At 49.4% G+C, this 20,805-nt stretch overlaps 1 protein-coding gene across 1 annotated transcript in view; it reads right to left on the bottom strand.

The window, feature by feature from the left end:
• Hlcs (holocarboxylase synthetase) overlaps nt 1-20,805 on the bottom strand; it is a 137,375-nt gene that overhangs the window by 101,464 nt on the left and 15,106 nt on the right. The window contains exon 5 of the mRNA XM_051191921.1: nt 17,854-18,036. Within this exon, the coding sequence (XP_051047878.1) occupies nt 17,854-18,036 (183 nt within the window). The remainder of the gene's footprint in view (nt 1-17,853; nt 18,037-20,805) is intronic.

Genomic DNA, 20,805 nt, shown 5'->3' on the forward strand with positions numbered 1-20,805 from the left:
CATGCCCATCTGCACAAGTGTGAACACACAGAAGACGCTCGGCTAAACACTAACTCCAGAGTGCAGCTAGGACCAGAGGCCTGATGCTCCCTGTCACTGTAGAGCCGAACCACCCGCTGTCCGTCTAACAACGCTGGATTAGAAGTATTTATTACAGTCTGCATTTGCTGCTGGAGTTCAGTTTCCTGATCTATAAAGGGTTTTTTTTTTTTTTCTCTTTATCTCGGAGACACATTTGTCTCATGATAAATAATTGGACTTAATTAGATTAGTCCTGCTTCAGTCATACATTGTCAGTTGCTAGACGACCAGAAATGGCCGAATCAGAAAACGAATCATCAAAGACGAGACACACAAGCCCTTTTTATGGGCGTCTGGTTTTTAAGTACTTCAGGGGATGGGAACAAATGTATGTCTACTCTCATGGAATGTGTATGGAACAACCCAACTCTTCTTTCTTTAAAAAAAATTATATGTACTCCTCAACAACAACAACAACAGAAATTAAATGTTTAAGGTTTGGGTCAATCTCGCTGACCTATGACCCCAGCCCCAATAAAAAAAAAATGTATTGAGCACTGTCACGTTGACAATTGTAAGGATGACCCTGCCTTGGAGGAAGTCCTAACCTACGGAGGCAGGCAGCAAGCAGCCAGTATGAAGACTGACATTTTCCCGGGAGAGCAGCACTTTGACATCGGCCCTCCTTAAAATGGAGCACCCTAAAACACAATGGGATGGCTCCCTGCTGAGGCCCACAGGACTGAAGGAGAAGAGGGGAGAGCCACTCAACAGGGTTCTAAACACACCCTTCAGTCCTTCAGTCTGCTCACCAGCTCCTACCAGGGGTGGCCAGCAAAGCTGTGCTGCTGGGAGCTGGCTGCAGAGGCTCCTAGGCTATGGCTCACAACTCCGTCAGTCCCTGCACACCCTGATCCTTTGCTAACACACAGGGGGAATGGGAAGAGGAGTTAGGCTCCAAGGGTGCTCCTCCATCTTCCTCAGTAAAATCACACAGCTCCTAAGCCCATCCCCAGCCGCCACCTGGGGTAAGTGTCCTGAAGCTGAGACTATGGGCACACATCTCATTTAAGCCACATGTCACCCGTGACGTGAACCCAAGGGGGGGAGGGTGACAGCTGTTTCCATCCACACCGATGCCCGCACACAGTAGGTACTCAATTTGTATCCATTAAATTGTCTTCCTTTTACTATGTAAAGCGATAGCCTGGCTCGGTTGTTCTAAACGGCCCCAGATTTATTGCTTTTTGTTGTTGTTGTTGTTGTTACATGCCAACTAGTGAAGACCACAAAGGCTTGAGGGGAACAGTAACAGGAGAAATGAATAAGCCGATTCTAACAAGGCTGGTTTTATAGGCCTCACACCTCCTCCAGGCCAAGCAGGCTCATTTTAGAGGCGAGATCTATTCTGGAAGCAGGGGAGGAGGGGGGGCTCTAAGACAAAAGGAGGCTTTAGGCAGGAATCAACTTCTTCAACTTCTGCGGGTACAAGAGGAGCGAGCTTCACTCACAGGGCTCCTGGGTGTGGGTCGACATCCGCAGGAGTCTCCAAGGCCTTCATTAACGATGCCTTGAGTGAAACACACGCCATTTGTCAGAACCCAACACGCCAGCTCCTGAGTGTGGGGGACATGGGGCGGCAAAGCCAAGATTCCTGAGCCTGTGGTTCCAGGGAACGCCTGCTCAGCCTGCTCAGCCATCTTTGAAGGGGACTGAGCCGGCACTCAGAAGTGACTACAGTTAATACTTCCTACTACGGTCGCTATGGTCTGGGTGTATCCCAAAAGTTCGTGGGCCGTGGCCCTAATTCTGTAATGAGGCAGTGTTGGGGAGTGTCCCCTTGTGACCGGTGCTCAGGGCTGGGGAGCCCAGGTGTGAGCCCAGGTGTGGGTTAATTCGTCGCCTTCCTCCAGAGCCTGGATGAGTTGCCCAGCCGTCACAGGGCAAGCGCACACCTCATGTTTCACCTCTTCAACCGATATGTTACAGTTTGACAGCGGCACGTCCCCCACAGGCTCACAGTTTTGGACGTCTAGTCCTCTGATGGAGGTGCTGTATTAAGGCGGATGCTCCAGGAGTAGGGACCTCGCTAGCAGATACAGGCCACGGGGACCTTGCAGGTCAGATCTACCTCTGCTGCTGGCCCAGCCATGCCAGGGAGGGGCTCAAGCACACAAACACTCACACTATCACGGAGCTACTCTGGCCTTCTCTGCCATGATGACCAAAATCCTCTAAACCCATGGTCCAAAATAAATCCTTCTTCCTTAAGTTCTTTCTGTCCGTTCCTTTGTCTGGTAGTAAAAACGTAAGCCACACCTGAGACTTCTGCTCTCTACCATGAACTAAGGAACACACATCCTCTGCAACCCAAACCTCGGGATGCGTCAGGTTCTACCACTTGCCCTGGAAGAGCCTGCCTTCTATCCCCCTGGCTTGGACTTCTCTGGAACACTGCCCATGGGGCAGGAGACACTGGATATGGGGTCAGGCAAACTGGCCGGCCACCAACCAACTACAAAGTCTTGTGAAACACAGCTTGTGCCAGGCCCCGATTCTTCAATACCATTAGGTTGTTGTCTGTGCTTTTTGTCTGCTTGTTTGGTTGGTTGGTGGGATTTTGGAACAAGGTCTTCCTGTGTAGCCCTGGGTGTCCTGGAACCTACTATGTAGACTGGGGTGGTCCAGAATTCAAAGAGCAAGTACCTGCAGCGCCAAGCAGAAGCTACTGCCACTCTCTTACAACCCTAGAAGTAAGTACTAAAGGCCTCTTCCGGCCCTGTAAGAAGCTGTTGGGCCCTCCCCCGACCACCACCATCTCTGCTTTCCTTTTCAGTAATAATAGCACGAGCATCTTTAAAAATAAAATGTGGGGCTTGGGAGAGGACTCCACCAGGAAAAGGCTTGCCATAGAAGAATAAGGACCTGAGCTTAACCCCAGGGGCCTGGGTAAAAGGCAGAGCAGCAGAGGCATGCAGAGGTGGAGCAGAGGCTCACAGGACACACCCATACCCACACACACACACACACACCAGCATGCACACACACATACATATACAAGTCCATTTGATCTGCAAAATGTCAGTAGCAGTAAACTTGGGCTAAGCAGGGGCCTAGAAACTATCCTTTTATTTTTCAAAACCAAAAATCTGTATTGAGGGTGGTGGCTCCAGAAGCCCTAGCCTGATGCTTTTTGTGCTACTGTTAATCCTGGAACTGCCAAAGATGTGGCCTTCTTTTAAAAAACAAAAGAAGGGCTGAGTGTGGTGGCCCACACCTGCAATCACATTGGAAGGCTGAAGCAGAACCGCTCCCGTTAAAGCCACCCAAAAAAAAAAAAAAAAAAAAAAAAAAGACCTTCCCATCCTCCAATCAAAACACAACAGAATGCATTCAGGCACTGGGCATTTAAGCTGGGCCTGAAGGTGCCCCTCACCCCGCCCCCTTGCTGTCTGTATTGGGGCAGGTCTGCTGAGGCTGAGAGATGGAGACTGCAGAATTCCGCTGTCACGGAGCTGGCCTCTGGAGTCTGGACCTAGAACACTCCAAAGACAGGCAGGACGCACCAGCCCCAGTGTGCTCCATGAAGCTCTCGGTCTGCAGGATCGGAGAATTAATAACGGCTTACTGGCATCAAAGGAGATGCACACATGGCTTGATCCTAGACTTGAACCCTGCCCGTGTCCAACGTGATAGCTGGCTGACAAGGCTGCGGCTTGAGCGTGCTTGGGGACTGCAGGCTGCTTAGTGAGACCTCGGTTTAGAAACCAGGGTCGGTAGCTTAACAAAATTTAAGGGTTGTAGAAAGTCACCACGCCTCCGGGGAGGAGAGCTCTGTCTCACCTCTCTGACAGAGGCCCCTGGTGGCCGGCTTAGTAAAAGGCGTTGTCTCACACACAGAAAGCTCTTTTAATGACCCACCCTTCTTAATGAAGGTCATACAGCCAGACAGGTGACAACTAGGGGTGGCCAGGGAAGCAGGAAAAACGCAAACGGAGACAAGGCTTTGGGCCACATTAAGTGATCGCCCCCTGTGTTTAAAAATAAAAACATTAAAAGTCCTATCTTTCAAAAATAAAGACCCAGCATGTGCGAGACTCTCTGGTCCCCATCCCCAGGCCACGCGTATGCATGAGCCACACATGTACGAAAAATAAACAAAACTGAGCTGAGTGTGTTCCTGTTGAGTGTGAGCATTTGTGTGTACATGCACACACGTGTGTGGGTACATGTCTCAGCATGGGCCTGTAGAGGCCGGAGCTCAACTCTGCTGTTCTCTTACCGACTTCACCTTGTTGCTTGGGAAAGGGTCTCTCCCGTGAATCTGGAGTAAGCGACTGGATAGACCGTGCGGCCAGAGGCCTCCAGGGATCCCTTTGAATCTGCACCCCTGCACTGTCTGGCTTTTCATGTGGGTGCTGGGTATCCAGCCTCATATTTACACACTTTACCCACTGAGCCGTCTTCCCAGCCCCAAGGATGTGTGTTTAAAGGGCCAAAGCCAGAGAGGCAGAGACACTTATTTTCACATTTCTCTGCACAGTACTGTGCCTCTCCCTTCTGTGTGCTCTCTTCTGAACTTGGGGAAATTTTACTGCAGCATAAGGAATTGCTCCTCGCGGCAGAAACTTCTGGAAGATGGTGCTAGCAGAGAATGAAAGCACATCTGGCACCCCGAGGCCCCTTTCCCTGGCTCACAACATTTTGAGAGATAAAGAGAAGGATGAATGACCAGAGGCTGGCAATTCCCGAGGCAGGGAGCCGAAGAAGTCAGGGCTTCTCTTACTCTGTCCGCAACCACGAGAGAACAATCTGGGAACAATCGTCTGGGCAGCTGCACTCATCAACAAACTGTTTATTGCAAGAGAGTGGCTGGGTCAAAGGCTAACCGTCAACCTGAACCTGAAAGCATACAGATTAAATTCAATACCGACCTGGCTAAGGGAACCGGGAGCTCAGCTCGGGGGAACCAAGGGGAGAAACTCACACTCGGGGGTTCTTTCTGAAAGGCCAGAGTGGGTAACAAACCCATGCACGTCAATGTTGACACAGCTAGGCTGCCTTCAGAGGGGCCTCTAAGAGAGAGACGCTCCCTCAGAAGTCACCTTTCCATGTCCTCCACCACCGACCCCCAGCGCTACAATGTTACAATGCCTCACCCCGTGCTACAATGTTACAATGTCCCACCCCCGTGCTACAATGTTACAATGTCCCACCCCGTGCTACAATGTTACAATGGCTTCTCTCAGATGCTTCCTTCCCTCCATTATCACTCCTATGCAAGGCTCGCTTGCATGGGCAAGCATGACAGCCCGCTTTTAAATGTCTGAACAGTAGATTCGGAGATAAGTGGGAACGAGTGCTGTGCTAAGATAGTTCCCTTTTCAAACACAGCTGTTCTCTTTTTAGAAATATATACTGAAGTATTCTGAAGGAGAGCAGAACAATATCTGGGATTTGGTTTGAAACCTACCACGGAAGGCGTGGGTGGGATTAGACAAAATAAAACTCGCGGCAAAATAAAACAGCTGTGAAGGGGTGTGATGACTACGGGGGTTCACTGTGTTCTTCGTTCGCTTCTGCGTGCTTGAAATTTTCTGAGACGGTTTCTTTTGCTGATGTGCATAGCTCAGCAGTTACTCGGAGAGGAGAAAAAAAAAAAAACATTTTTTTGACTATAAGAAAGCTCCAACCTGTCAAAACAAATATAGGAGCTCCCCACAAGTAGGATGGACGCGTACCAAGGTGCTGCCAGGCGCCCGCACAATCTCTGAGCAATGTCTGAGGCTGAGCCGTGAGCGCATCTGCCGAGCTCTGGAAACGCGGAGCCGATATCCCACATCCCCCAGTCAGCCAGAACCAGACGCAGAATCGGAACCGGCAGACGGTATCCAACGAGACCTGGAAGTGTTACTCAGACACGGCGGAGCCCAGAATGTTGCGGGAGGCCCTGGGGTCCACTGCCACCAACACACACACACACACACACACACACACACACACACACACACACACACACACGTGGTTACTTCATGGCAGACATGAACTTGTACCAGGGGGCATACTGATAATTCTTACATAGGTAAATTCATGTGAGAAAGCGTTTGACCAAAAAAAAAAAAAAGAAGAAGAAGAAAGCAAAGAAAAGAAAAGAAAAGAAAAGAAAGGGAAATACTCTTTAACTGTGTTCATATTAACGATGGATCGATTGGCCTCTACTCAGGAACTGCTCCAGTATAAAAATGAAAGTGGCAATAATTACAGAGTTTTAGGAAAGGACACATTCAAAAAAATTGCTTCAAAAGTTTTTGTTCTGGCTTGGTTTGGTTTTTGTTTTTGTTGTTTTTGTTTTGTTTGCTTTTAAGCCTTAGCGTGTTACTCCGTAGGATGCCTGCTTAACAGTTGTAATGCTGAGTTGGTTCCCCAGCAACACAGACACACATGCAAACCCACGCACACGTGTGTGCACACAGGTGACTTTTAGTCTAACCATTTCGCCAATTCCAACATAAACACCTCAAGGTAACAAAAAGGACACAGACCATCTCACCTCTCAACCCTCCTGACAGAAAGGGAAGGCTTTGGAGTTTTTGGCGACCGTCTTCTAGAAGGAACAGCAAGTGTGGAAAATCTACATTGCTATAGCTATGGCCAACACCGTGGAAGGAAAATATTCCAGAGAAGAATCTTCAAAATTATAGACTTTCAACCTTTAGATAGTTTATACACTAAAACGCTGTGGGGGGGGGAAAGAATCAAACCGAAGCGGCCAGTGCATCAAGGTTGCCAACAGAATGCTCTAGTGAACTCGTCTGGGCAGTTTTTGGCGAATGAGATTAAATTATGCCCAAAAATTAACCACCATTTTTAACTCATGAAACCACTATTTAATGCCTCTTTTTAAAGTTATTTACATTTGCTTATTTGGGGAAATTAAAAACAGGAAGAGGTAGCTGGTTTAAAAATTATACAGTATATGCATGTATGTCTAGACAGTTTCTATTTATTAATTTTTTTGTTTTTAAAAAATTGAGAAGGGGATTCCATGATATCATTCTTTCTCTCTCTCTCTCTCTCTCTCTCCCTCTCTCTCTCTCTCTCTCTGAGACACAGGAAAGCAAATCTTCTCTCTTTTTTTTAAAATTAATTATAGCTTTTAATTTTAATGTTCTAAACTCTCATTTGGACCTGGGAGGTAGGTTGATTTCACATTTTTAAAGTTCAGGATGCAAAGAAGCCTCTCAGTTTGTGACGCTGACAGACTTCTGACCTAACCAGCAGTATATCCATCTTCACTGACATCTAGAAGTTAAATGCCACCCTCAGAAATGCAACATTCCTCTGTGCCAGAGCAAGCTTCACCTCCCCCCTTTCCCCTCTGTCTACCCTGGCCAACACTCGGTAGAGAGACCTACATACACACAACACCCCTTACACTGCCAATCTCCCTGTGTGGCAGGGGGACCCTCAGATAGCCTAACTTATGCCTTCTCATCCTCAGGGCCAAGGAAGAAAAGCTGCTTCACAGGGGCAGGCTCAACGCCGGCGAACTTATTTTCACTACAGCCGTAGCTAAAAAAAGAGGCACGTTTAAGTGCATAAATGTGCATACATGTGGCTGACATTAAAAAAAAATTAAACACAACTAGCATACCAATTTAAAATAAATCTTCTAAAGGCTGGGCTGTTTTCATTCCTTAAAGACGCATTCCCCGGGTAAGAGATTGGGGCTCAGACTCTAGAACTGTCTCGTGCGGGACGCGGCTGTCATGATCAAGGAGAGCTGCCCCTGTAGTCTTTACTCCTCTCTTTTATTCGCTTCCCTTCAGACATTAAAACTGTATCCATTTACAGTCTCCTGAAGTGCGTCTAAGATCTAGGATGGAACTCCCAATACTTCTTCCTCTGCTTACCCTACTAAACCGGAGCCTGAAACCCTTTTAAGAAAGGAAACTACTTTTAAGAAGCCTTCAAGAAAGGTGTCCCCCATCAGAAGCCTGGAGAATGACGCTGGAAACCGTCCCAGAACGCTGGGCGGCCCACACACATTCGCCCCGGCAGCAGGACCGAGAAACTAAACGTGTGTGCGGACACGCGAGCTCCCGTCCGCAGTACCGTACTGGTGGACAGACAGACGGTCTAACCCTGACGGAGCTCCCTGCTTTCCTGATGAAAGGCACCCAGAGAATCTAGTCAGACTGCAGCACCCTGAGCCTCTCTGCTCTCAAAAGAGCGATGGACACTTGGCCACCACGGCTGCAAGGCTGGCCTGCCCGTCTTGAAATTCCTACAACGCCACCCATGTTTGTCCGAGACACCTAGCACCACTCTCAGAGCCACGCCCCTAGACCGTTAGCGTGAACATAAAGAGCACATGACTCCCCCACTCCCACCACCCCCTGCCCATACATGTGTCAAGTGGGTATCGGGCCCCAGACCCTCACATTCTTGCGCTGACGTGCAATGCCGCAGAGCCAGGCCAGGCGAACCAGGTTTGGAGGCCATTGTCCTCTGTGTCCACCACCGGCCACCTCGGATCCAGCTCCGCACCTGACCACAGGGCCCTTTAACGGTATCTCCCAACCCCAGTCCCAGTGGCCTCATTCCCAGCGACGTATTTGTTGAACCTGAGAGACAAATTTACTGGAGACAGCTCCAGTCGGCTTCCCGGGAGGTGAGGCCTTAATCCATAGCCGCTCACACATGGCAGCTATTAGGGAGCTGGTGTAGGAGACAGAAAGTATTAGCTCTTGGAGGACTTTTTATTCCAAATGAGCCCGTGCCCCATCCACGGACCTGTGCCTGCATAAATGGTGGATATAAATAGTCCGAGGAAGCAGAACCGTCCTTCCTAGCCACAGTGCAAACCCGAGCAAGACACTGCAGAGCAGCGTGGAAGCCCCGCCACCCCCTCCAGATTCCACGGCAAAGAAAACACAGCTCAGAGAAAAACAAAATCACACCAGAACTCAGGAAGGCTGGAAAGCAAGGGGGGGGGGGGGCAGGCGACCGTGTCTCCATCTCCCAGAAGCGTTTTCTCCCCTGCCTGGATTTTTGGCGTGCCGCGTAGACCCGGCGGGCAGCCTCGGAAGATGCTTGTGAGAACAAGGTTGATACACAAAGACATCACCCGGTAGCTCAAAGGCCCTCACAAAAATGCCCTGTAAGAAGGAGGCTGAGGACTACATCCCACCACGTGTTATGCCTTTTGCGTCAAAGGGAATCATGTCACCTTTACATGCCTATTGTATTTGATAACAGGAAGCCAGTCAAAATGAACAAAAAAAGAAAAATTTCCACTTTTGGTGCAGGGAGAAAGAAGAAAGGAGAGAGAGAGGGGGGCATATGAAAGACCCTTCAAAACATTCGTAGCTGTAAAAGCTTTTAAATGTCGGCTTTAATCTGCCAGCTGTCTGAGCTGTGTGCTCTGTAAAGTAGCCGCCACATCGGCACACATCACAAGCCGTTCGGCGCACCTGGGGCCCCGGCTTTCTCTCCCGTTTGGATCTCCCAAAAAAAAAAAAAAAAAAAAAAAAAAAAAAAGTATTTCTTTAACTGCATTTTAGAGTAATGCCAGAAGTTTGTCTGTTATTAAAGACTAGGCGTTAAGGCAGAAGGGGGAGGGTTCCATGTCAAAACTACGCTAAAAATAATGGCAGGCAGAGGTTTTGTTGTGGTTGTAGTTAATGGAGAATGAGAATTTAAAAAGCAACAACGCTAAGCACATTATGCCCCAAACACCTAGTTTAGAGGCTGGGGAGGCGGCCCGGTGTGCACATGAGGGCAGTTACGTGACAAGGGGTACAGAGGTGAGCCAGTAACTGTGATGCTGGGAGATGCAGCTTGTCAGTCAGTCAGTCCAGCTGCAATGGGGACCAGCAGGCTCAGAGGGAGGCCCCGTCTCTAGCAACATGTAGAGAGGTGACTGATGAAAGACGCCACTATCAATCCCTGGCTTCCCCACATGCCACCCAGGTTAGGGCACACACATGCACACACGAAAGAAGGAACACGTTTCAGGCTGAGGACACGGATCAGTCGTGCAGAAGTGAGGCCCTGGGTTTGATTCCCACCTACGTAAGTGATGAAAGCTCAGGCTCCTCGCTCCAAGGTGAAGAAGACACAGACGGTAGACACACACACGCACACACACACCTCATCCCGCCTAGTGGGGATCCAAATGAAATAATCATGGAGCATGTAAGAAGTCTCAATTAACCAAAAAGCATGCCACAAAGACAACCAATTCTCCGTAACCGCCGCAGCGCCAGCTCACCCTCAATTGCTCTGGAAATTTTGAGGAATAGAGCGGACGGTCCATTCAGGAGAAGTGAATATTTGGGGAATAAAGCGGACGGTCCCGGGCAAGTGACAGGCCACGTGTAATGGCTTAGTCTACGCGTAGCGCAACAAGACAAGAGAAGAAATTCCCACTCCAGTGGCTGTGTATCACAACACCATGCTAAATACCTTAACGGTGGGCAATCAAAAACGAATTAACAAAAATGAATTAACAAGATTCCCCGGGCCTGGGCGGAAGAAAGGCCATGCTAGGTGCTTCTTGAGAGATCTACGAATACAAAAGCTGTTGTTGCCAGTGACTGCTAATTGCCTGCGATAGCTGGAGTTTGGGGAAGGAAATAAACTGTCTGCGTACATAATTTTAGGTCAAATCGGAATAAAAGACCATAACCCATTGTTGCCTTTAAGCGTGTAGTCTTCCTGCCACAACTCCCACACGGTCAGCATCACACACACACGCCCATGTGGCTTTGCCCGGTTACTTTAACAACAAACTGAGTTGTCACTTCTTGTTATGGTTACATCTCGATCCCAAGAGCGAAGTAACCAGACACCTCCTCAAAGGAGTCCCCGCCAACAGTCCAGCCAGAGTCTATTTCCCAGGTCGCCTACACATCACCACCTCCCAGACCCTACACACATCTAAAAGTTCTCAAGATTCTTCTCTTTTTTGGGGGGGGGACAGGGGTGATGCTCCCTAGACCTGGACAGAAAGTGGAGCTGGGGTAGATCTGCAAACAGCTTGGGTCCCTCAGAGCCATGGCAGTTCCCTTTGCTGGAGGTATGGGCGTCCATCCTCTCCTGCAATCTGTGGCCACCCAGGGAACATCGGCACGTCACACCGGCAGGTGACTGTGCAGGGGGACGGGGGGTGGGGGGGACGGGGGAGGGGGGGGAGGCTGACTCAGAATCCCACAGCAGTCCCCAGAGACTGCTGACTGTGGGTTCGCCTGCTTGCTTGTAAAGTTACACCTTTATACAAACTATTTGCCTTTTCCTATCCGACATCACAGAGATGGGTTCCTTCTCTGTCTTTTATTTATAAAATCTGTGTCTCCCACAGGCATACCCCACAGGGACACTGCATTCCTGTCAACCCCCTGTCCTCTGCTGGATGGGAGGCTCACACGGAGGCCACCATGTACTGTGTGTCCATAATGTACCCTACATCAACCATACAGCCAGTCCTGCCTGGCCCTTCATTGACCCCCTGTAGTGGGCAGCACGTGTGAGTTCATTCATGAAGAAACAGTCCAGAGCGCTCTGGACTACCCTAGCAGGAGCAGGGTTCCAATTCTGACTAGCCCTGGCAATGCCTTCCACAGCCGGGACACTCCATTCACAGGAATCAAGTGATCTACCGGCAATGCCACATCCCCTAAATCAGTGGTTCTCAACCTTCCTAAGGCTGTGAGAGTTCCTCAAGTCGTGGTGACCCCAACCATAAAATTATTTTTGTTGCTACTCCATAACTGTAATTTTTCCTCTGTTATGAATTGCAATATAAATATCTATGTCTTCCGATGGTCTTGGGAGACCCCTGTGAAAGGGTTGTTCAACCTCAAAGGGGGTGTCAAACCCTGCTCCAAATAATTCATTTGTTTTCTTTTTCTTTCATTTTTTTGTTTTTGTTTTTTATTTTTCAAGGCAGGGTTTCTCTGTGTAGCCCTGGCTGTCCTGGAACTAGCTCTTATAGACCAGAGTGGTCTCAACTCACAGAGATCTGCCTGCCTCTGCCTCCCAAGTGCTGGGATTGAAGGCATGCACCACCACCTCCCAGCAGTAGTTAATAATTTCCTAAGGTTGAGAACCACTGCTCTAAATAATGAAGACAGACATCCAACTTTAACCAAAGTCAGCATCTACAGAAGATCCTAAACAGTTTTTACGTGCATGTGGGGTACTTCCAAAGCTTTACAACACCAATTTATTTTTCTCATTATAAAAGTAACAAACAAAAAATAAATAAAAGTAACAATCATCCATCAGAGGCAACTTGAAAACAAGAAAGAAAATGTTAAAGTATTATTAAAATTACCTTAAGCCTACCACCAGAATGTGTACACATGTATGTGTGTGTGTGTATGTATGTATGTGGATGTGTTTGCATAAGTGTGTGTGTTTGCATGTGTGTGTGTGTACATATGTTATGTGGGTGTGTTTGCGCGTGTGTGCACGTGCGTGTGTGCGCGCATGCATGTGTGTGTGTGTGTACATGTACACGTGTCCACGCACCATAGCTCTCCCAGCCTTGTTCCAGTGAACACGGTATGTGGCATACTGGACTCTGCTGAGGACTCTGTGGAAGGCCCTCCTCAGGAGGACACGGCAAATGTGGAAAACTCTCATCAGAAAGCAAGGCCGCGGAAGCCTTACCCTCCACACTCACGGGTCGTCATGGTGGGTTTTGGTGGGGGAGTCCCATGCTGTCTGTGGTGCTGAGGTGGAGGTAAGTCTCAGAGCACACCCCTCATAAATGCCAGAGTCTGCCCTTCTTTATTCCTCTCTTTCTATCACGGTGACACAGAGCCATGGGGGGGAGGAGCTGCCATAAATCTTCCATGCTTTCTGCCGTCAGGACCCCAAACTGAGTAAACACAGCTGTTTCGCAGTGAAGGTATTTAGATAGTTCTCTATTCATTGTGTTCCTTCACAACGTGTAGGAGAAACAGGACTTGGTACTGCTCAGATCTTGAATGAACGGGTGAACTCACGAACTGTGGCACTGGGAAAAATTTGCACAGACCGGAAAATGCCACCAACATAACAGAAAACGTCAAAATCATCGTATGCGGCACTGAAATAGGAAGGGTGAATAATTTCTGAACTACTTCATAGTCAGAGGGTTCTGTAGAGGAGGCAGCTTAGCTCGGCAGCGACACCATGTGGGCAGAGCGTGGATTCCCAAGAGCAGCGTGTTTAACCGGAAGCGAAACACTGGATGTCTGCACAAACTCCTAACCTACAAGGCCGGTAGCGGGTCCAAAAGAAGGAACACGCCCAGAGCCTCTCCGTGTGACTTAATCCAAGCGGGACCAGCGGGACCAGCGGGACCAGCTAGAGATACAGAAAGGAAGACAAAACACAACTCAACCCCATCCCTCCCACACACACACACACACCCCAGCCCACCCCACCCCTGTCCATATGCTGAGCCAACTGCACAGGGACAAGGTGTCTTAAAATGTCTCAGCCTCAGCACTGGGAGGAGGTTGAGAAGAATCTTCTGGCTGTCCCAGAAAGAAGCTCTGTTTCTGTTTTAAAATGCATCTTCCTTTTGAGACAGGAAACACAATGCTTGGTCAGTACTAGAAAAGAAAACCCTGACCTCTGACCCCAACCTCTCTAGCGTGTTCAGAGCATCCCAGAGCACTGAGAAGCATCAAGCAATGGAGACACACCACAATCACACGTGTGTGCTCACTTCCTTGAGTTCTCAACATGACAGAACTCAGTCAAAATCAGGCAACCGGGGAGGCAGTCCACAGAGCTGACGCGGGATGGGTCAGGAAGACGGACGGGGCCCCCCGAATGAGAAGGGAGAGTTTCTGAACGCTATTCTTTCCGAGATTATATGTAGCGAGGTCCTCAATGGGGAGAGGTCTTATATGCTGTATGCAGAGCAAATACTGCCTTTCATCTTTTTCAAGAAGTTCATTAATATTTCTCCAGTCAATTACTCACATGTACCATCCCTACTGTCTCTGGCTATCATGGGACATCTTAAAAAGCCAAATTCACTCCGTGTGTGTGTGTGTGTGTGTGTGTGTGTGTGTGTGTGTGTGTGCATACACACACTGTATTATATGTGCACTGTATTATATGCATGTTTGAATATGTGAGCAAGAACAGCATGTGTGTGCAAACGTGTAGGGGACAGAGATTGACCTCACAGGCACACTCCTTCGTTTGTTTGTCACTTTATTTACTGAGGCGGGGTCTCTTGCTGAGCCCAGAGCTGGACAGTTTGACTTGTCTATCCGCTTGCCCAGAGATGCTCCTGTCTCCATACAAAACATCCTGCAATCACAGGCAGGCTGCTTGCTACACACGCCCAACTTGGAACCACCCAGTGCTTGTGGATCAAGAACTTTTCCCGGCTAGAGAGATGGCTCAGAGGTTAAGAGCACCGGCTGCTCTCCCAGAGGTCCTGAGTTCAATTCCCAGCACCCACATGGTGACTCACAACCATCTATAGTGGGGTCTGATGCCCTCTTCTGGCATGAAGGCAAGCATGTAGATAGAATGCTCATATACATAAATAAACAAATAAATGAATAAAAAGAATGTGCCCACTGTTCTGTCTCCCCAGTCCAAGAACTGAAAAAGGAGAATGCCAGCCTCTCTCCGGTGTTGCTGTGACGCTCAAGTATTTCAGCTGCACATGCTCTAAAGAGTATACCTGTTCCCCAGGGGACCTGTTCCCTGGAAAATAGCCAGAGGCAACTTTTCCTCTTCATTTCTCCTCTGCCAGAGCCAGGAGGCCTCAGTCCCAAGAACCCGTGGTTAGGATTCCGAAAAGGGCAAGGCCTCTCCACGCTGCCCTCTGGGCCTGGGAGTCCCAGGAAGTCACATTCCCATCTCCAGCTGCAACCCTCAACCTTCTACAAAGGAGGCTCAGTCACACCCACTGAAGACAGACAGCAGCCCCCGCCACAAGGCCTGGCCTCTCTCCTCTGTGACGTGTGTCTAAGAACCCGCTCTGATCCTCTGTGGCGTGTGTCTAAGAACCTGAAGCTCCGAGGACTGGCTTTATCTGGCATTTTTAATGTCATAAGTTCTGCCCGATGAACTAAAACATAAAACAGTGATAAGTAGCTTGGTGTTGGAATTCCTAAGATGAAGGCACAAACATCGGAAACAGGGCAAACTACAGAGCTCGGCTTGGTGGCACATATCTGTTGGTTTGTTTGTTTGTTTTTTATTTTTGTTTTGTTTTTCAAGACAGGGCTTCTCTGTGTAGCCCTGGCTGTCCTGGAACACACGCTGTAGACCAGGCTGGCCTTGAACTCATAGAGATCCACCTGCCTCGGCCTCCCAAGTGCTGGGATTAAAGACGTGCACCACCACCGCCCGGTAAGTGGCACGTGTCTGTCACCCTGGCACTCAGGATGCTGAGGCAGGGGGATCGTGGCAAATTCAATGGTTGGCCCTTGCTGCATAGTGTGCTCCAAACCAGTGTGGGCTGGTGAAAACTTGTCTGAAAATAAATAAATAAATGAATGAATGAATGAATAAAAATACACTGGCTAGAAATTAGGTGATGAAAATGTAATAGAGGAATGATTTTTAAATGAGAAAAGATCATCCTGTGTTGGTATTAAGTTTTTAATCAGACTGGCACCAGAAACTTGTTAAGAACACCTGTTTTGTTTTGTTTTTTTAACTCATTCAACCTCTCAACAACCCAATAATCTCAACTCTCCCAGGTATCTCCTCCAACCCTCACACCATCTCCTGGGGTCTGCATCTGTTGCTGTGAGTCAGTCCGTAGCAGCCACACAAAGCGCAGCTCCGCTCTCCTCCACAAGCTAAGCCTGCAGGGTCAGAGGCCACCGTGAAAGACAGCACCTCCCCTGCAGGCGGGAAGGGCGGATTTTGCTCTTTTCAGGCGAAACAGGTGGGCTTGGTGTGTGGGGTCCCCTCACCACCACAGTTTTGCTTTGTGCTGGCACCACCAGCCCCACAGACGGGCCTGTTACTGGCTGACAGCATGGAGAGCCCCACAAAATCATGTGTCACAATGAATAAGAAATTGACAGCATGCCACCGTGAAGGGCTTATAGTGAGCACACACCTGGAGAAGCTGGCAGGCTGCCCAAACTCCCATGCCCTTCACAGGCCAGCAGTGAGTTCAGGCGTGAGCACACTCCCGAACACATTCCCAACATTTCCATTTCCCTCTTAGAGGTGAATGACAAACACGGAACCCAAAGTCTTTCTTGCCACAAGACAGCAGCCGTCGGCACACGGCAAACAGAAATTGTGATTTTTCTCACTCAAAGACTTGCCGACAAAACCCCCTGATCACCACAACTGACTGCAGATTCCAAAAGAGTTACCCTTCAGCAGGCACAGGGGGCTGAACCCTGCACTCCCTCCCACAGGCGCCAAAAGCCAGAGTCTCAGTCATTCCGAAGAGCAGGACACTTGCATGCGGCCCGTGACGCCCTCCTGTGCACCTGAAACACCTAACATGTTGCCAGCGCTGTGAACAGTTGCTACACTGTACTGTGCATCGTTCAGGCCACGACAGGAAAAGCGGTCTGCACGTGCTCGGTACCGGCAGGATTGGGTCTAGCTGTGTACGTGTGTGTGATGTGTATGCGCAGATGTGTGTGTATGTGTATGTATGTGAGTGTACGATATGTGTGTATGTGTGTGTATGTGTATGATGTGTGTAAATATTTGTGTGTTGTATGTGTATGATATGCTATGTATGCAATGTCTCTGAGTGTGCCATGCACGACACATGTGCAAGTCGGAGGACAACTGGGTGTCGCTCTTCACCCCTCCCCTCTGCCTGGTTGGAGGCAGGGTCTCCTCCACTCACCACCGTGCAGGCCAGGCTGGCTGGCTAGGAGCTTCCGGAAGTCCCCATCTCTGCCTCACACCGCACACAGCACACGCTACTGCATCCAGCTTTACACGGGCTCTTGGGAATCAAACTCAGGTCCTCACACTTGCTCTTACACACTGAGCCATCTCCCTGGCCCAGTACAGGATCTTGACGTTGTTTCCAAATATCTAATCTTCAGGTGACTGCATCCAGAGATACAGAACCACACGCACAGAAATATCTGTGCACTGGTGACAGAGCTTTCACTTCCTTCCAAAGGGTCCACAAACCAGACCACACCTCCTAATTCCTCAGTCACCTCTACTTTCCTTACACACACACACACACACATATAGACACACAGACACACAATCACATATACACGCACAGACACTCACACACAGACACACAGACACGTATACACACATACACAAACACACACACATACAGACACATAGACACACACACAGACACTCACACAGAGACACACACATACAGACACACACACATAGACACACACACAGACACTCACACACACATAGACACACAGACACTCACATACAGACACACAGACACACACACATACAGAGCCACATACACAGACACACAATAGACACACACATACACACAGATTCACACACACATATATACACAGAGACACATATAGATACACACACATATACACAGACACGTACATACCCACACAGACACACAGATACACACACACACATATACACACAGGCACACATACGCATACATACACACACACAGACACACACACAGACGCACAGACACACACGCAGACATATATAAATGAACAATATTAAAGATACTGGCATACTATTATTATGGTTTCCAAACATGAAGTCAAAATCAAGAGTGGCCATGACTGACGAGTCAAGGAAAGGGGCCGTCGTTCTGAGGGGAGGGGCCGCCTGAAGCACGAGAGTCCTAGCTGAGCCCACACTCACCTCGGTGGCCAGCAGCAAGTACAGCGGCGTTAAGGCAGGGGCTTGTCGAGCATCACAGTTTAGGCCGAGGGTCCTCAGGATCTCCTTAAGGACGTCGTGCCTTCTCTCGTTGCTGGATTTGAGCACGTTGAAGTCTTCTTGGGTTTGCACCACGGAAGCGCTTGGAGGGAGTTCTAGGTGCACCTGAGGACAAGACAACAGAGGTAAACTGTGGGCGCCCGCATCGGAGAAGCAGTCTCCGCACCGGGTTTGATGAAAATCTGAACACGACTCTTTTCCCACCAACTCTGAGCCCAATCATCCGGAGCGCGACACCAAGAAACAAGAATACACGGATTGGAATGTGCTTCTTAAAACCACAGCTTCTGGGGCTCAGAAGCCACGGGGAACCCACGCCTGGGTGGTCACAGACCCTCACCAGATCAGATCATCAATCACCTGCAGGCCCTCGGGAAAGTCACACAACATGGACTAAAACATTTGGAGACATAATTATGCACACTACTGAACCTAAGGAGGCATGACGGGCCAGGCTGGAAACTTCCACGCTACCCTGCAATCGGGAGAGGAGAGTAGCATATCCATCACTGGAGAGTGTTTACAGCACTTGGGGTGAGGAGAATGGGCTTCCCAGACGACAGAAAGACCTTCCTGACCCCCCAACTGCACCTGACTGAATTCTAAAATCAGGGTCTTCCTACATGTAGTCCAGGCGTTAAAGCATGATTTAGGATATTTAGGATGCATACTGGAGGCCACATGAAGGTTATACGTATACAAACATCTCCAACAGCATCCTCGAGAGGATGAAGGACCACATTGGAATTTCTAGCTCCTACGGGAGCAGATTCTAACTGCGTGTCAGATTCTGCAAGTGCCTGAACATTCGGTAATAGCAAGCAGCCATGCGCAGTTTTATTCTGGTTTTCTCTACTGAATTTCCTACTGGGACACTGGGAAGCTAAGACAGGATGCTGCCGCCCTCGGGTTCCTTCGACCATTGGATCCTCACCTAAGCTGTCACCAAGGCAAACGCACTGTCCAAAACGGGGCAAATGGTGAACACTGGGGCCGATCTCAATGGGCTGGAGGGCAGTGGTCAGGTGGTAGTGGACAGCAGGTGGGCCTGTCCCCCAGACAGCCATTGACAAGGAACAGAGAAGAGAGGGTGCCTACAAGAGTCCGTACCCTAGGAAATGGACCACTTCATCCGCCCGAGCACACGGCTGCCCTCTGGGTTAACCGATAAAGGCGGCGGAAATAAAATGAGCACATTATGTTCCTCCAGGAGCTCCGGGGAGAGACGGAAGCACATGGCTGCTTTTGTGGCCTCACTGGATGGAATGGACGGAGTTTCTGTACTGGTGTGCAGGGCGTATCTGCATACAAGGAGGACACACAGGGAAAGGCTCCCACCAAGCTGCAATAGGCCTCCAGGCCCAAAGAGGCCGCCACTGAAGCTGGGGGAATGCTTTTACCTGCTGGGCCGTGGAGGTCGCTCAGAGGAGGATGCTTGCTTAGCATGCGTGAGACCCTGGGCGCTGGCTGCCCTTTCAACTAGAGATGCAACAGTAAACCTGTCGCTGTGGGCATGGGCCTGTAGCCCTGACACAAGCCACAGTCATCGGCTGGCTTGTCCACATCCCTGACCTGGCCTCTTCTAAGCTAAGGCTTCTCACCTGGACTGAAAGCCGTGTAAGTAAAAATGTCTCTAGTAACAAAGGCAGAGGCGGGTGGCTGGCAACCAATAGGCAGAGGCCAGGAACGCTGCTAAATGCCCACAGTCTATATGACCACACCTCAACACAAAGATTGACCCGGCTGAGGAACTCTGCTAAGAAACTTCCTCAGCTAAGCTGGGCAAACAAATGAAATCTTTTCTAATCCATTTTCAAACTGTATTTGGGCGACTTCATGCCAAAGTCCGGATCCATTTGATAATCTCGTACTCGCCTTAATTCTCGGTTTAACATTTTCCCAGAGGGCAGTCTGCCCAGCACAGCATGCACATCTCCAGCCCCTGTTTTTCTTGTCACTGTGAATGCAAAGGCAAGCAAGCCTGTCGTACTCTGTCCTTGAACTATTCGCCTTCTCTTACTGGGTTACATCATTACCAGATTTACTGCAGAGATGAAGGCTATGAAATCGAACAGAGAATGAGGAAACTGTGCAGCCAGTAATAATATTTACTGGCTGATTTCAGCGCGGTGACAGCAACAGAGGCCGGAGGAGGAAACAGTGACCCCTGCCACACGGGAGACCGGAAGTCATTTAGAACCAAAAATGCCACCATGATCCTCTCACCGTGATTTGTGAACCTGCTTCAGAATGCCTTTCCTTCTTCCTATGGCAACATACTGCAGTGTCAAATTTTATGACAGTACGGGGTCGATTTAAACGGTGCAGCAGACAGATGTGCCGTGGAACCCAGAGAAATGGGTTGCAACGTGCCGAATCAATTTTCTAGTACAAGTCTGTGCACAGAAGGGGATGGGTGGGGGGAGGAAGACTCTTCAAAACTGAAATACGGCTCCAGGAAGTGGAGTCTTCAAGCGAAGGTTTTGAGGCCGCATGGTTGCCATAGTGACCGTATTTGCAGAGGGAAAGATAAGAGGAACATTTAACTAGCCCATGTGGTCTGCAGCCTCACAGGAAATCAGTGTGAACGTCTGTCCCAGTGTCCGGATCTCTGTATTTGGAGCACCCCGGCCTGACCATCAGCTTTACAAACAATAGGCTTCAAAACAAAGAAACAAGAGCTGGAGGGCCGGGGTGAGTGGGGCCGCCCAAGTGTGAAGACCCGGGCTCCCAGAACAACACAAGGCCAGACTCCAGCACTCCTACAGGGATGGGGGGGGGGGAGACAGGGCAGCCCTCAGGAGCCTGTGGTCCAGGTAGCCTGGCACACTCAGGGTCAAACAAGAGACTGCCAAACAAGGTATAAGGCAAAGC

The sequence above is a fragment of the Phodopus roborovskii genome, unplaced genomic scaffold (assembly GCF_943737965.1).
Source record: "Phodopus roborovskii unplaced genomic scaffold, PHOROB, whole genome shotgun sequence".
In the NCBI taxonomy this organism is placed as follows: domain Eukaryota; kingdom Metazoa; phylum Chordata; class Mammalia; order Rodentia; family Cricetidae; genus Phodopus; species Phodopus roborovskii.